At 38.7% G+C, this 17,080-nt stretch overlaps 1 protein-coding gene across 2 annotated transcripts in view; it reads left to right on the top strand.

Moving 5' to 3' along the window:
- Positions 1-17,080, top strand: part of USP22 (ubiquitin specific peptidase 22) — an 89,535-nt gene that overhangs the window by 38,947 nt on the left and 33,508 nt on the right. Inside the window, exons 3-5 of one of the 2 annotated variants that reach the window (XM_030957862.1) lie at positions 2,030-2,143; positions 2,690-2,734; positions 7,389-7,490. In XM_030957862.1, coding sequence (XP_030813722.1) covers positions 2,030-2,143; positions 2,690-2,734; positions 7,389-7,490 — 261 coding nt within the window. The remainder of the gene's footprint in view (positions 1-2,029; positions 2,144-2,689; positions 2,735-7,388; positions 7,491-17,080) is intronic. The other variant, XM_030957863.1, reaches the window with a different exon arrangement.

The raw sequence follows: 17,080 nt of genomic DNA, 5'->3' as shown, positions 1-17,080 counted from the left end.
TTTCTGTGAAACTTTCTGATCCTTTACACCAGAAATTCCTTCTGCTCTCTTGTTGGTTTAGATCTTGACATCTCTGTTTCATTGCTCAGGCATGTAAATCTAGGAAGAAGGGAGAAGAAAGGAAAAGTAAGGAATCTTCTGAGCACAGCTATGCCTACATGTTCTGATGGTAAATGATAACTATTAGTGCTCACAGAGTCCTTTTTATTCAATATTCTGCCAGCCCTGTTCTGTTATTTATGGGCCTGTTGGTGGGATCTCTTAAAAGTATGTGGAGAACAATATTTGGGTTTGTGTTTTAAGACCAATATTTTGGATTTTCTAAGCTTTTTTTTTTTGTAGAAAACTGTGCAGAAGTGGTAATGCAGTAAGTAATGGAGTAAATATTGTAGAACTCTTAATACTCTGTTGTTGTGATATACCACCCCTGCAGTTGCATAGTGTTTCATTACTAATCCTCCACCACAGCTCAGTCTTCTCTCCTTTTGGAGTATTCTGCTAAAGGAGTTTATTCAGTCCTCTGGGCATCAGGGTGAAATATTCTGGTGTTGGGACATTACACAAGGTAATGAAAATCCTGAGTTTGTGACTTTACATGAGGTAACACAGTCCTTATCCTCTTCCACAAATTGAGTGTGATCCAAACAGAAGAATGGAGCACATCAGCAAGATGAAAACTGTTTAAAGTAATTGGGATTTATTGAATAATAGGGGAACTAACAAACAGTTGCCATAATCATTGAAAAGGTGACTTTAAAAGAGAGGAAGGAGGACAAAAAGCAGCTTGCAATACACTAAAGGAGAGGGGGACAGCAGGTTGTGAGGGAGTAGAGGCTGTGAAGGATGGAGGAGATGGGATTAGAAAGGAACTTTACCAAAAAACCTCACCACAAGCACTGCCCCACTGACAGGGCAGCACAGAGACCTCACCTGTGTTTGCCTGCTGAGCTCCATGGCAGAATTCCTGCTGCATGGCATGTGGTTTGGCTTATTGAGCACTTCAGAGTAATTCCATGCTGTTTCTTGCAGGCTGCCTAATGTAGTAATGGTTTCCTGTGTTTAAAACAAGTTTCCATTGCAGTAAGACTATTCTAATAATGCTATTATCTGGAAATAAAAGGAATTAAAAAACAAAATAAATGAAAGCTCTGCACTTGAGGGAGAAGGGTGATGTATTTCTTAGTTGTTTGCTGGTGCAGATTGTGTTTTAGTAAGATTTGTTAGTGCTCACAGATTTTTAACTTTCCTGTGATTGTGGCTTTTTTTCATATCTATGTACTGAAAATCAGCAGTTTACTATGATTACTTTGCACCTTTTCTGTGGTATATGTTGGAGTAAAATGACATTTCTCAGTTAGGTATTTATTTTGTTTCTTGGCTTTCTTTTGTTTAAGGTTGTGCAAGAAAAATATTTTTAACATTGGTCAGTGTTCATTTGTTTATTCTGAAAGGGTGTGTGAAATGAAAAATCGAGACAGAAGTAACCTGTGGCATAAACTACCCTGGAAAACCTTTTCCCTGGAGAAATAGATCTGAATTTGTTGTGCTGTCTTCTGTTGGAGCCTTCATCTGTATTTTAACTAGGTGCTTCCTAATTATTTTAATGGCCTTGAAGAGAAATGGCTGAAGTCTTAGGAGAAGACAGTTCAAACTCATACATCAACTCTTACAGGGCTGGTTCTGTGTGTGTGTTAGTCAGTCACTGTCCTGATGCCTCTTGGTAACTCAGGTGTTTGAGAGGTAATTTGTGGGTTACAAACAGCCTAAAGGCAGCTGATGCTTTGTTGTCCTGCACAGTTTTCTTGCTGTGCCAGAAGCAACTGAATAACTCACACTGAAACTGGAAAAATGTCTGGGTTTTTCTTTTTTTTTTTTTTTTTCCCTTCCAGATTCTAAGGTACAGATTTTTCTTCTTTTGTGGACTGCTTGGAAGAAGGAGTGCCTGACTTGGAAGCCTGCTTTAAAATGCCTTCTGGTTTATGAACTCACATCTTTTTTCCTCCTCCCCAACTTCCCTTCTGTTTTGCAGCCATAGACCTTTTGTATGGGGGTATATACTGCTTTATGTGTCAAGATTACATATACGACAAAGACATGGAACAAATTGCCAAAGAAGAACAACGAAAAGCTTGGAAATTACAAGGTTTGGTTTTCCTGCCTGAATTTCTTGTTTCTGTTTTTAATCATACCTGTCCCTCCCATTTGTTCAGTGGCAAAAAAAAACCTAAGGGGAAGAAAGAGTTCTTTAGAGAGAGTAGTGCAGGCCATGGGAGAGAGATGTTCTTCCTTTCCAGCAGTCAGACTGTGGGTTTAACACATGCACCACACCTAATTGTAGCAAAAATATTTTATCTTTAATTGCAAAAAAATACAGAAATATCTAACATTAATCCTGCAAAAAACTTGCAAAATATCAAAAGTTAGATCTGTATTAGGTAGAGAATGTAACAGTCTGCTCCTTTAGGCTTATTTACGTGGTACAGGCAAGAAATCTGTTCCCCTCACATGAAATGCCCCCCTTGTGTGTGATTTTTTTTTTAACTTTTTTTTAAATAGATCATGCCAGCTTGCTTACACACCTGTGCTTTCAGGGTACACGCACAGTATCTATGTAGAAATATTTACACACAAATATATGTACACACATTTGTTTTATTCAGTTTGCTTTCCCTAATTTTTTCTTTTTTAGCCTTCACCCCAACAGTGGTTTCTCACTACCAGTGTACAATGACAGGTAAGAGGCGTGGGCTGGCGACGCACCTCACTAACAAGCGTCCCTTTGCTGATTATCCTGCCATTCTAGACATGAATCACAGTTAAGAATGCCAGTTTTATCGTGCAAATCGTTTTCCTCTTGTTTGGATATGTTCCAGTGATTGAATAATTGCAGCAGACTTGATTTCATATGCTCTTTCCTTGATAGAATTCCTCCAAAACAAACCTTTTCTCTTTTTTTGGTTTTTGTTTTGGTTTTTTTTGTTTGGAAAGGAAATATCATTTATTCTAAACTGAGTAGTTTGTAAGCATCAGTTTTAAAAGCTTGTCATCTTTCATTTCCAGTGGCCTCTGGGGGGTATGTTTTCTTAAAGTGGGAAAGTCTGTATTTGAAGACAGATGACTTCTGTCTAGTAATGTCTCTTCTGGAATCCATGGCATCCTGTTTCAATGTGACAGCCTTAGTCAGGGCTGATATGACTTCAAACCATTCTTAACCTCATTTCCAATTTTAAAAATAGCAGCTAACATCGTATTAACGAGAGCTTTTCTGCTGGCTCAAAAGATAGCTGCCTTCACTTGGTTCCTACTACACATCCCAGCCTGCTTCCTGCTTGTTCCCTCTTTGAGGGAAGGGAGTCAGGGGAAAGGGAGGATAGTGAGTCCTAGAACAAGGAAATACACCTTAAAATCTTTTAGCACGAAGCACTGGTTTTCAAAGCAAGACAAAATGGGAATAGATTTAAAAACCTTTCATTCAAGCTCTGCACCTATTCTAGAAACTCCTTCAATCTGTGTTTGGGGCACCAAATGAATCAGCTGCAACAACAGATCTTCATTATTCCATAGAAGAGGAAACCTCCCCCAGTTCCTTACTTTTAAATATGCAGATTTAAAGAGTAATGTCTTTGTTATGTTGTCCTTATCAATTGATACACTTGTGCCTTGTGGACTGAGATGCAGCCACTTTGTCCTGCCACGGACATCAGCCTGCTGTCATTTATATTCCAGGGAATTACAGCTACGGGATTGTTCCACTGGTCATTTTGGACCACAGAGTTGTGTAGAGAAGGTCAAAGAATCACCCAGAGGAACTGCCAGGCAGGAATGCTCTGTAGTGATTAACTGGCTATTGAATGGTACATTAAATATATACACAAATGCATATTTGTGTGAATCTGCACATTCCATCTTCTGTCCCTGGAGAATAAATCTGCAGTGACCAGTGAACACAGAAAATCATGGAATAGACAGCAACACTTCAAATTACTGGAGTCTGCAATGTAGACTTTTTTTTCTCTAAAGTCGTGGCGTAGGTTCTTTTTTATGTCATTTTATTATGAAACCATGTGTTTCCTCAAAATTTATCTAAGGAATGAGACATGTATATGGGAGAAAATAATGGAGAACTATGTCTGGTTTTTTTCCTTCTCTCTCCGTTGTTCCAATCTCTGTGCTCCCTCCCTCTTGTCATCTCAAAGATCCCTTCTTGCTCCAGACTCAGTGTCAAGAGGAGCATAAACCCCAAACTCAGTGTCTTGGGTTTATATTGCTACCACAGTGTTCATTTACCTCAGAGCTCGTTGCCAACTTTAAGAACTTCAGAAGTGAATCCAGTCTGCAGAAACTGATTGGCTTCACAAACTGAAGGGTAAATGCAGAAATGTTCAAATTTCTCTCCACAGTGCTTGAAGGGTGTTAGTTTATACTTTAATAGATGCTCACATAACAACATGATGCCTGGAGAAAAAAACAACTTTAAGAAAACCCCCAAATATCATGAGATTCATTTCATACTCCTGTAGTATTAACTCCCAGTGTGCTGAGTTCCCCAGTCCAGCTGTAGTTCAGGGTTATCTGATGTAACTCTGAATGTTGCAACTTGGCCAGTATTTTTTCCTTTGGTATTGATTATTAATAACAGGAGAGGTAAGAATACACAGAGCCCTTTGTTCTAATTAATGTCTGAATTTTTGGGAGAGGAAAAATTGGAATTTGCTGAAGTTTAGCAAAGTAAACAATGCTTGAAAAATTGTGACTTTCATAAACCTGAGCCTTCATTGCCTTTTCCTTCACTCATCCCTATGCCCCTAATGAATTCTCTGAGAAATGCCAATTTGAGTATTTCACCCAATAAAATAATTTCTTAGATGGAGATTTCACGTGCTGACTTGAATCTGACTATTTTATAGCAGCATTTTAAAAATTACTAATTTTCACTTATCTAACACTACTTTCCTTTAATTGTAAATGGTGACCTGTGCATGGTTTGCAAATCTTTGTTTAAGGTAGTTTATATTGGAGTTTTTGGCATGCTTGTGAGTGTTATAAAACCTTTTTATTAAACCTCTTTCCTTCTCTGTCTTTTGCTTATTTTTTGTTGTAGTTTTTCATTTTTAAACATCAAACCATTCCTAATAAATGGCTCTGCCTTTTCCAAATTTTCAAGAGTAATATAACCTCAGCATTCCTGCTAAGTTATATAGTTGGAATGGAACATGTTTTAATTTCTGTGTCTGACTTAACTTGTGCTCCTTCTAATGAAAGGCTTCTGCAAGAATGTTTTCTGTCTGTTTTGCTGTTTGTGGCATTAATTGCACATGGTGTTTTGTTTCCTTTCATTTCTTTTAAATTGAACAAATATTTCATTCACCCAGAATCCTTAAAAGTAATCCAGTCTGTCATGTTTAACCTTAATTAAGAGTTGCTCTTGTGACATGCTTTAGTCCCATCCTCTACAGTATTTAAACTATATAATTATATATATATATATATAAATATATATGAATAGTGCTGCTGATATACATGGAGCTATTGCATGCCTAAAGTGCACATGTGTTTCCAGGTATGAATTTTGTTGTATTTGACTTAAACCAGGATTTAAACATATCCAAGAGGGTATTTTTAAATTATTATCAGGGTTCATCACACTGACTGGCTGTGTTTGGCCATGTTTTAACTGTAGTGAACACAAGCACAGCAATTTACAGCTGCACAATGCAATTGCTGCTACTAACAAGGTGTTACCAATGAATTTATATAAATTCCTAAGGGAGCATTACAAATATGACCAGGGTTGCTGGAGACATCCAGTGCCAAAGCTGTTGGAAGCCAATGTTCCATCCCTGTGAAGTGTCCATCTGTGCATCTCCAAAGGGTCTCTGCAGACGTGCAGTGTGTCCAAAGCATTGCAGCTGTGTTATCTCATCAGTCTCAGTCATTCCCTGCCTTTTCTGTTTTCCTGGGTGTGTAGCTTGATGCTGAACCTTGGATAAAGGAAAGGGATTCTGGTATTGTTCCTTAAGTTCCTTGCATAATCTGTTGTTGAATCAAATAAAGTGAGAGACGAGTGTATTTGTGTAAATAAGAATTCTCTAGTCCTTGAGAATCTAAAAATGAGACCTTCTGTTAGTAGAACCTGGAGGGTCAGTAGTAACTATGAATTGAACATTTTTGGGAGGGTAGTTTCTGACAAGCATAGCTATTTCTGAAAATGAAGATCAAAGAACTATTAAAATTTAATGTATATTATGCAGAATGTGTAAGCCTCCAGCTATATTTTTCTACTATCCTTTTCATATGTATGATTTATAATTTATTTTCTGTAGCAAAGTGCTGCTTCTGCTCCACGCATTCTGTGAAAAATAACTCTTAATTGACTTTAATTCTCAGTTTTAGAATAGACTGCTTGCCATCTTATAATTCTTTATTTTTAATGCCAAGATGCCTTTGTGACTCACAATAATTGACCTTGCACAGTGATTTCTGTGCTACATAGAAAGCTGCAGCAGTATTGAGCTGGTCAGCACATGAGTCTTCACTGTTGTGTTTTCTTGTATCAGGTTTACACTGAACACAGCTCTGTGCTGATTTAAAATCTGGTCTCTATACTACTGACCTGACTCATTTCTACTGCACTTTCCTTTGAGCAAAAGAAATCTTCTGGAAGTGCTGTGTTGGTCTTCAAAAAGAAAAATGACACATTTTAGCTCATGAGAAATGGTAGTTTAATATTTGGAGAGTTTTGACTGGTTGGTGGAGGGAGGGTGGTGTTTAAATCTACTACTAATTTCATTTTTAGATAACATTAGATATGTCAACAAAGTGAATGTCAAAAATTAAAACTTGTCTAATCCTTCATTAATAGTATAAGGAGAGGTCATTCTGTGTAATAGCATATACATGTAGTAACTGTTCAGTATCTTGAATTATTAAATTCTGCTGTTCTCTAAAGATTATCTGTCCATTAAGTTGGATCCGTTTAGATTTATTAAATAACTTGGCAAGTTCATCAATGCTGGTTGTGTCATTTAACCTCCTCTGAGCACAAAGAAATATATTTTTGAGTAATAGCAAGTTTATTCTTGTACTGGAATTTATTTTTTTAACTGAAAGGAGGACTATAATTCAATAATGGAAAGTTTATTGGCCTATTTGTTCTTTATAAGTAAAGAAGTACCTTTGTTTTCTTATGTTAGTTCTTCTTTGTTCAAAAATTTGGTGATACCTTTTCAAACCATATTTTTTGAGAAGGAGTAAAAAGCAATCAGTGTCCTTAACTTGTGCATAAATTGAATCTAACCTAATGGACAGCACATTGAAAGCTTTGACTTGAACAGAATTTTTCATCCTTTTACTAAAGAACTTCCTGAAACTTTGTTTTATCTGCTTAGGCATTGGAGAGAAGTATTCAACATGGGAGCCGACCAAGAGAGAGTTAGAATTGCTACGACACAACCCCAAGCGAAGAAAAATAACCACAAACTGCACCATAGGTGAGTTCCAGAAATCCCTCCTGGAGCCAAATTGTCACTGATTTGTATGTTCAAAATTCTGTGTGGTTTTTCCATTGGTAATTGTAGTGGATTTCTGTAAGCTTTAGAATAACAAAGTCAGTCTATTTTACATTACCTTTTTCTTGCTGTGGAAGGATATCTGCTCTGTCACTGCAGGTACTGCTGATGATTGAGCTGTGTAACAGCTACAAAACACAATCCTTTTTTTGACAACATGCTTGTAATGAGAAATCACTGATACTGTCTCAATTCAGCCTTCATCAGAGATCCTGTGCAGGGATGTGAAGGGAAATCCTGTAGCTGGTGCATCCTTAACCAGAGCAGTCTATTGGTAAATCTGGTTTAGCAGAAGCAGCACATTCCTACTTCATGTTTTACACTCTAAATGAGATCTCTTCAATTTCATATGAGCTCTGAAAGTAATTTTATTTCTCCAGTGGTGTCAAATAGCAGGTTTGAAATGCATCTCAAAGGTTTAATGCTTAAGAGTTCAGTGGTCTGGAGCAATGAATTCTCTGAAATGTGTGCATCTGCTTCTGGCTGGACAATATTTGGGTAAAGGTGATAAAAATTAACAGTTCTTCCAGTGCTTTCCCTGCTGTTTTTAGGTTGGGTAGCAGGGGGTTAAAATTAGCTCCCTGACAAGGTCTAATTAAGATTATTGGGCATTTTCCTATGCTGTTAAATGCACAATAACATTTTAATGGTGAGGTTTGGAAAAAAATGGTTAATGGTACATGATTGTTAATTGTACCAGGTTGGAGGTGTAGCCATAGACATTGCAAGCAGGAAACTGAATTTTTTCCACAGTTTTAAAGCTCTGTACTGTTTCATGGAACATATCACGCTTCCAGCACGTTTGCATTTGTCAAAACACACTGAACATACTTTCTAAAGCTTTCTAATGTCATGTTTCTAATGCAGTAAGTAATTTAATCCAAAGTCTGTGTATATTTATTTGGAAAAAAATGGACTGAGAAGCACAGAGTAAGTTGAAAATGTATATAAAATGGTAATTCTAAAGAACCTATGTTTTTGCAGTCGTGGGACAGGGAAGACATTTGGAAAAACATCTGGACTTTGGAAACTTTAAACAGCCTAGGAAAAATTAACTAAGCAAAGATTGCTTGCATCAAGTTCACATTGGGATTTGTGTTCTGAGAAACTCCAGTATATTTTGTAAAGAACATTACAAATTCGTAAAGATAATAGAGCTGGGGAGGGGGGGAAGAAGTTTGATAAAATTTTGAAGGTTACCATGACCTTTGTGAAGAATTGAAGCACATTTCAGTGTTTCTCTTTGCAATCAGAAGGACTGCTCTGCTTGCTCTTGGAGGATTTGGAATCTTTCAGGCTGTTTAAAAAGGCCATGTCTGGTGGTGTGAAATCTCATCTGCGCTGCCTGGGCGGGGAGCTCCGGGAGCACGGGGACAAGGCAGTGACTGATCTCCTCACTTCTGCAGGCCTGCTTTTAAGAGTTCTCCTCCTGAGCCCTGGAGCTGCCTGTGTGCTGAGATTTAGAAAGTAAAGAAAAAAATCAAAGCACCCAGGAGCCATAATGCAGTTTTGGGCTGCAGTTAAAAGCAGAAGACTTGCTTTCTTTCACAAAAATGCATTGGGGGTTTAGCTCAAGGAAGAAAAGACCTGCCATTGTCCTTGAGCCTTTTCTCTCCACCTAACCTGATGCTAAATATAAATCTGCTTCAGAGTCTTTTTGCCTTCCCTCCCCTCACTTTGACTTGTCTGTTTGCAGTTTCAGATCAGTGAAGAGCCTATTTGCAGACTGAAATGCTGCAGTAGCTGGACAGTCTCATTTCTCTCTTTTTCTAATACTCAATTCTTTTGAAATCAGGTTTTTATCAATCCCATAGCAGATATTAGTGAATCTAGTTTATCTTCTGAGGTAGGTAAATGGCTCAGAGAATAGGCATGATGTCCAGTTTTATTGGTTCTGGAAATGAAAATGATGCTGATAACCATCTCTGATAGGCGCTGCACATCTGTTGAGCACTTCTGTTTACACAAGAGTCTGTTAAAACATAACCAGCTGCCTTTTATGCATAAAATCCTCTTTTCAAAGCTGTTTTTAAGAGGAGGGCCAGGGGGAGGTTTGTGGCTTTCTATCCTACCCCAGAGATCCACAGATATCACTTGGGTGTGGAACAATTTGCTGCTCTGCCATGACCTGGAATGGTGGTTGTGCCAACATTTGTTTCAGCATTTGTGTAAGACAATTGTATCAGTGTTACAACTAAAATACATGGGACAAGGGACTGAAACCTGGGCAGGTGTGGCCTTGAAAGGATGTACAGAACTTGTATTTGAAGGATCTGCGTATGATTTTGAGCCCTGACAATAAAATACATTAAACTTGATGTTTTTCCTATCTAAACCACACTTAGGTGGTACAGTATGTTTGTTGCAGTTGCCTGTCACATCTGTATTATGTGCATGACACTCATTTAGGTGGATGTTTACTCCATGGCTGAACATTCTGGGTACATGAAGGGAATTTTTTTATCCCAGATTTGTAGCAATCTCATGGTGCTTCTCAAAACAGCTGGATGTGTCTGCTGCTTTTTGAGCTGTTTGAACTTTTGTACAGCTGCAGGATTTTTTGTCTTTGATCAGCACCATGAATTAAAACTGAAGAATACTCAGACATGAGATGAATATCTTATAATGGAGACTTGAACTGGTAGTTCACTAGAGGAAATAATGTGCAAAACTCACAGCTTTTGATTTTTCTACTTGAGTGACAATTTGAAACCCATTGAAGAAGGAATTTCTTATTCACATCCTCAAAAAAATGAGGAAAAAACTTAACAGAAATCCACAATTTTTTCTTGATTCTCTTTAAAATGCTGTGTTTCCATCTCCTAGATACTTTTTCCATCTAGTAAGAAGATAGTGCAGGTAACTTGACTTGAATCTCTATTTTGCCATTGAGCAAATTGTTCTTGAAATGAGAACTCACACTGAGCACTTCTGCAGGCTGTGGAAACTGTGCTGATTCCTGTCTTTTGGGATGTACAGGGTTGTTCCCAATATTGCACATAAGGACCTTCAAAGTGACTTGGAACACACTGTTAACCAAGTGGAAACATTGACTTGTCTTACAGGCAAAAAGCCATGATGAGAAATCCTTGCAGTGTGGATTTTGTGTGGGACATTGCATGTTCTGGTGTCCTGACTTGACATTTTGATGGAGCTTCTGTATTTCAGGAGATTCAGGAGGAATGTCACGTCCACTCAGACCATAAATGTGCTCTGTGGAAGCTGTGTCAGCTCAAGACATTCTCAGACCTTGTTCTACCTCCAACATTTGAATGTTGATTTTTTTTCATTGTGTTGCCGCAGCTTTTTCCACAGATCAGACTGAAAGGATGGCATATTGTGGGGAACATAGACATTTCCCAAGTTACTTTATTTTGCTCTCAGCAGCAGGACTGATTAGTGTCCTGGATTATTCAATATTCATAGAAATGCTTATCTTGCTTTTGGCTTGAAACTGATGTTTCAAACATCCCATAAACACAAAAACTTTTACATGGAAAAATTAGGTAAGACTTAACAGCTATTAAATTAGATTCTAACATCATAAAAGAAAAAAAAAATCTAATTTATTCAGTCTCCTCTTGTCTGTAAAGTGGCCTCCCTCTGCAGGAGAGGGAAGGGACAAAGCTCCACATTCACAAGCAAATTATTTGTTAGGGGGTTGAACCAGAAGTGATACAATATCTTTTGGGAACTATTTTCCAAGCTCATCTTGCTGTGCTGTCATTAATACCCCCAGCAGATCCATTCTCCTGAGTGTATGAAATATTAGCTTGGGATCAGCTGCTCTCTGATTAGCATATGAAGTGACTTTGTGGCTAAAGATGGGTGTATTAACAATAGGCAGAATTAGACTCCCAATGCACATGGGTAATTAGCAGCAGCCACCCGGGATTCCCATTTGCAGGGTTGCAAAAAGGCAGAGGGGAGACAAACCTTTCCAGGAGACTGAGCAAATCCTCTTCACCAGGGTGATGGGATGGAGAGGTGGCAAAACCAAAACTGCCTGGGATTAGAGGTGGGTTTGGCAGCTGCAGTGCTGAGCAGCCTGATGGGCCAAAGAGCAGCATAAATGGAATAAATATTGCAGAGCTCCTGTGTGAAGGTGGCAAGGGAAGAGGAACAGTGACCTGGAAAATATTTCTGTTCTCTAGGCAAGCCAGCAGAAGCATTTTTGCTTCTCTAACTTGGAAGTGTTGAAGGCTGCAGTAGTACTTGGATGTTTTCTGTGAATGTAGCAGCACTCAGGTGTGCTTTTTCTCCTTGGATGGCACTTAAGGTAGCTCAAGTGGAAAAGTGGATTGAAAAATATGGTTTGGTACAGCACCACATTTTTAGCTATGGCTTTAAAATTAAATTACTGATTTGTAAGGAGTAATACTTTGATATTTGAAGTTATGACTGCACAAAGTGCATCCTGAATAGAAATCTCTGATTCTTAAATTCCTTTAGATTGCTGTGTGATGAAGGAAAGAAAACCACCTTTAAGACTACTCAGGTGAATGTTTCCTCTTTGGCTTTCTTTGTATTAACTTCATTATTAAAATGGTTTTCTTGATGAAAAATTGTTTCTTGAAAGGTTGGATTGGTAAAATAAAAAAAAATGTTACTTTCATATCAATAGGGAGAGCCTTCTGTTCCTGTTTTACTTTGTCACGAGCTTAGCATGTCTGGCCATTGTGTAATACATTTCTTAGGTCTAAAATTGATAAAACTGATCCTAAAAATAAATTTTAAAAGCCCTCTCCTCTTAAAGCTACAGAGAATTCTAAGAAAAATTAGAGGGATGTGAATATTTTAAGAATTCTAAAACACAAGTAGTGATTTGCTCTCTGAAGTTTGTAGAGCTGTACTTTCAGAAAATCTTGTTAAACTTCCTAAATTTAGCTCTTTATCAATATAAAATAGAAGCTTTCCTCTACAAAAGGCTTTGTGAGGAGAAATTCCAAATTGGATGCTGCAGTTGCCTTTTTGTGTATTGACTGTCTGGGAACTTGTCACCTGGTTTTCCAAAGCTGGTGCCAGAAAGCAATTTGCATCACTGCAGTAATGTCTCTGTGTGTGGTTTATCTGCACAGCAGTTGATTATCTGTGATTTAATTGCTCCTGAATAAGATTAGGAACATCAGAGTTATCAGTGAAGTCCCTGCAGCATTTTCCTGCTTAGAGTGAGCAAACTTTTGTTGTAGAAACTTGTTAGACAAAGATCAGTCAGCATCTGAAGAGCTGACTGATGAACACTTCCTCATAATGCCTTGTTGCCACCTGGCCAGCTCCAATGAGGAATGAGGGGGGTTCTGATCTTATTACCTCAATATTTGTTTGAATTTTAGACCCTCTTTCAGGGAGATCAGGAGCTGATGTCACTCAGCGTATAACTGTCCTGTTGATGTTTTCATTCCACATCAGCTAAAACCCCTGCAGAGTGTACAAATTGTATGTGAAATCAGAAAATTGCAGTTGGGGTTGAATTTTTCTGTTATCCTGTCTTGGAAAATTGCCATTCCTACTTGCATAGAAAATACTTTAATTTTGTAACTCTAGGTGGCTCTTGGGGATTGGAGGCAAAGGAAGATATCCTGTGTGTGTTTGCACAGTGGGAAATTCCTCAGAAGACAAGGCTGTTGATCCAGGGCTTGGATCATATTCCAAACTTCTAACTGAAACCTGATTTTCCTGCTCTGGACTTTTTAGAAGTAGATCTATGGTTGTTACTAGTCCAGACACATTATTTTTAGTTTACAGACAGTGTTTTGATTTGATTTTCCTAAACTGTGCTCTGCACTTCTTCAGGTGAAACTTCACCACTTAAGTCCAGTTAAATGAAAAGCACCCAAAAAAGCCCTTCTTTTTCTTTCCCCTCATAGATGCTGATTTCAAGTGTAAAATGTTTTCTGACTCAATTATTTGTCTTACCTCTTTCTCTACTGGTAGTTAATTTTTTTCCTGTGCCGTGTTTTCTTCGCTAAGTCATTATGTAAACTTCAGTATGCAGACAAAACAGCAGCCTTTCAATAAAAAATGCAATTGGTGTCAGTGACTTTGTCATCTGTTTGAATGGGTTTTTATCAGAATCTGGAAAACCCAACAGCAGCACTTGGCCAGAATCTCTTTATTGCCCTCTGAACAGATACCTTATTTAGATGAGGTATTTGTTGTTACAGATATGGAATTGAGAATTAGCCCATGGAGCTGCAGTGGTTATAGACAAGTGCCTGTTGTCTTGCTATGGGCAGAGCTGTGTCCTTAGCATGAGAATCTTCATTTTCTTATGTTTAAAAAAATCATAGAATCACAGAATGGGTTGAGTTGGAAGGGACCTTAAAGTTCATCCAGTTCCATCTCCTGCCATGGGCAGGGGCACCTTCCACTATCCCAGATTGCGCCAAACCTTGTCCAACCTGGCTTTGGACATTTGGAGGGATGGGACATCCATAGATCTCTCTAGCCAAGAATTTGAATAAACCTTGATTTACCACTGTATTTTCACCTGATTAACTCGGTGTCAGCACAGCAAGCGTGGTGTTTTCAACAAGGCCAATCATCCCTATCTCAGTTTTGTTCTTTTGTGGATTGCTTTTGGATTATATTTACTCTGACCTTCCATTCTGCTCTTTCCTGTCTGCTTCCAGAGTTGGCTTTATGTGGCCAGAAGGTAGATACAGTATATACTGCAAACAGGAATATGCATAAACAGCATGTGGCATGGTTTGTGTGTTGTGGATTGTTGGACGAGCTCTGTGCCAGTTCATCAACAATAATTTGTGCATATTAATATATTTGGATGCATTTAATTTCATTGGCACTTAGCCTGCTCCTTAAGTTATTAATTTGTGAAATCTGTTCGGAGGAAGGGTAAAAACTTGTAGGCAGCATATGGTGTGATATTGGGGGGAAAGGACGGCTGCGGGTGTGAATTTTATTTTGTCAGTTTGGTGGGAGTACCTCTTGTTCTTTATGGGTGCCATCTGCACCAGGCTCTCTCTGCAAGCCTTGTGCTCTGTGCAGAGCACACAAGAGCTCGCTGAGCTTTTAACTTTGGCTGCTTTGGGGGAGGGCAAAGAGAATATTTTATTCTGTGCCACCTTTTGAAGTGTTTTGTTTTGTGTAAAAGCTTTTCTTTTGCCAGAGGAAAACACCTTGAAGGGTCTACAGCTTAACTGGCTGTTAAAGGCTGGTGTCATAAAGCTCTGGATCCATCATTCAGGCATTTTCACAAACATATTTCCTGTTCTTTGCCTGCTACTGTTACTTTTTTGATGCTGGATGTCTTCTGTCTATTCTTCCTGACCTTCCAGCAATTATGAGAATAATCATTTTTTTCATGCTCTGGTTCTTAGGACTTCAATGTCTTGAACTTTATAAAGTCTGTGAGACAGGGCAGCTCCTGGTTGCTTTGAGAGCTTCTCCGTAGCTTTATTCAACTTTAAATTTGTTCAGCTTTGTATATCTGAATATACAACAAGCACCACCGTTGAGAAGGTCTCTGGCTTCAGCAGTAAATGAAGGCATTTTGTTCAATGCATATGCTTAAATGTGACATTTCATGTTGTTCTTTCTGCTTTTCAGGAATAGGTGCCTTTTTGTTTCTGAAGCTCTTGTTGTGACATGCTTCCACATCTCCAGTGGAATGAATGGCAGGGGGTTGGAATTTTGAGATCTCTAAGCTCTCTTCCAACCCAAACCATTCCAGGATTCTATGATTTTGTCTTTCTCCTCCACTTCATATTCTACAGAGATCATATAATGCTTTGATATTTAGTAGTAGATTTGATGATGTGGTTATTTCCAGTGACATGTTTCCTTCTCCTGTGTGTACGTTCCCCAGTGCTTGCTCAATGCTGAGATCCTGACAGAGATTGGATCGAATTGAAGCACGACAGGAAAAATTTGTTCAGCAGGTCTTGATATGCCAGGACAGGAATTCATAGAAGTTTGGTTCAAGTTCTACTGCAGAACTTAAAGTCTTTTTCAGCTTTCTTCATTTCAGCTGAGAGAATCAAACAGAGAGATTGTTGCTGTGGATGATTACATGCTGTGTAGGTTTCTGGGTTTGAGAACGTGCTGCATTGGTTTCTTCCTGACACCTGAGAGAGAAAAACAATTTCACAATGCAGATGGTCAATAAAAATGCTGAAATACAAAATTACAGATACAAAAACTGGCATTTTCCATGACCTTGAAAGGAAAAAAAAAGCCTTTTTTGTAGGGTGCTCCTGGGTCCTCATGTTGTGAAATGACTTACCAAAAGGTTCCAAACTGCTCTCACATAATGCAGAGATCCTTTCCTTTAACTCCCCTTTTCCTTTCCCCCACATTTATTTTGAACTTAAACTTTGCTGTGGGAGACAGTAAATCCATATAGATAGAAAAAAACAGTGATAACCCAGTATCTTGGACAAGTTATCTCCTCCCTCATGTTTGGAGCTTTTGTAAAGCTGTTGCTGTTTGCAGCATTACATTCATTCTAATTCAGAAGCTCTAGCACTAGGGGAGCTTATCTGTAGGTCCTATTGTATGTGTATCTTCCATGTTAAGGTTGCTGCTGTTCTTAGTTTGTTTACAAAGATGAGACCCTGGAGCAGTTCAGAATACAAGAGGCATCAGAGAATATTGCAGAATCTCATCACTGAGGAGATTTAAGAACAATTCAGAGAAACATTTGTCAGGAATAATACAGGTGCTGTTAAATCTGTATTGAGGTATAGGGACAGATCAGATGACATCTCAAGAACTTCTACAGCTGTTTCCTATGATTTTAATGGAAGATTCAATGCACTTTTCAGTGGCTTGATCAAAACCCCTTACTTTATTTTGTTTTGGAAACACGTTTCTTAATTTAAATTCAGAGGGAAGAGATAACTTGCAATCCCTTGTCTTGCTTGAAACAGTTTCTCTATTTACACAGGCCATATGAAAAATTAACCTTAAGGGGTTTGTTTGTTTGTATTGCCAGATATTTTAGGATTGCTGACTCATTTTACCAAGCTGAGGGTGTGCACACAGGAGCCAATTGCCACCAAATCAGGAGGAGAACCTAAAGGACATCAAGTGCTCCTGTCCTGTCTGTGTGCTTGGTCTTAATCTGGGCATGCAGCCACTGCAAAGTAGTGACAGGCTGTAACCTCACAGCCCACACCATCCAGGGAGATCACCTGCCTTGTGTGAAGTGCTCTTAGCCTGGAGAAACAGGAATAAAACCAATCCTAGCTGAGCAGTAGCCCTCAGAGGATCAGGAACACGGTTCTTGCGCACTGCTGAACACACAGAGCAACCCCAGGAAATGAAATCTCAGGGAGTGTGCCCTAAGGCAGGGAATGGGAACTCATCTGGGCAGTGGAAAGGCTCCTGTTTTGGCATCATCAGTTTGGGAATTGGCTCAAAGATATACGTGTTGGAAGTAGAGTGTGGAGAGTACTTTGTGTGTCTGGCACACTGTGCACACTCAGGAGTCATTTCTGGCTCAGAGGTTTCATCTGAGCATTAATAATATAAAATGATACACTCGGTGT

This window comes from Camarhynchus parvulus, chromosome 14 (genome assembly GCF_901933205.1).
Source record: "Camarhynchus parvulus chromosome 14, STF_HiC, whole genome shotgun sequence".
Lineage (NCBI taxonomy): Eukaryota > Metazoa > Chordata > Aves > Passeriformes > Thraupidae > Camarhynchus > Camarhynchus parvulus.
The sequence above is the reverse complement of the archived record's forward strand: the minus strand, read 5'-3'. Positions and strand labels throughout refer to the sequence as shown.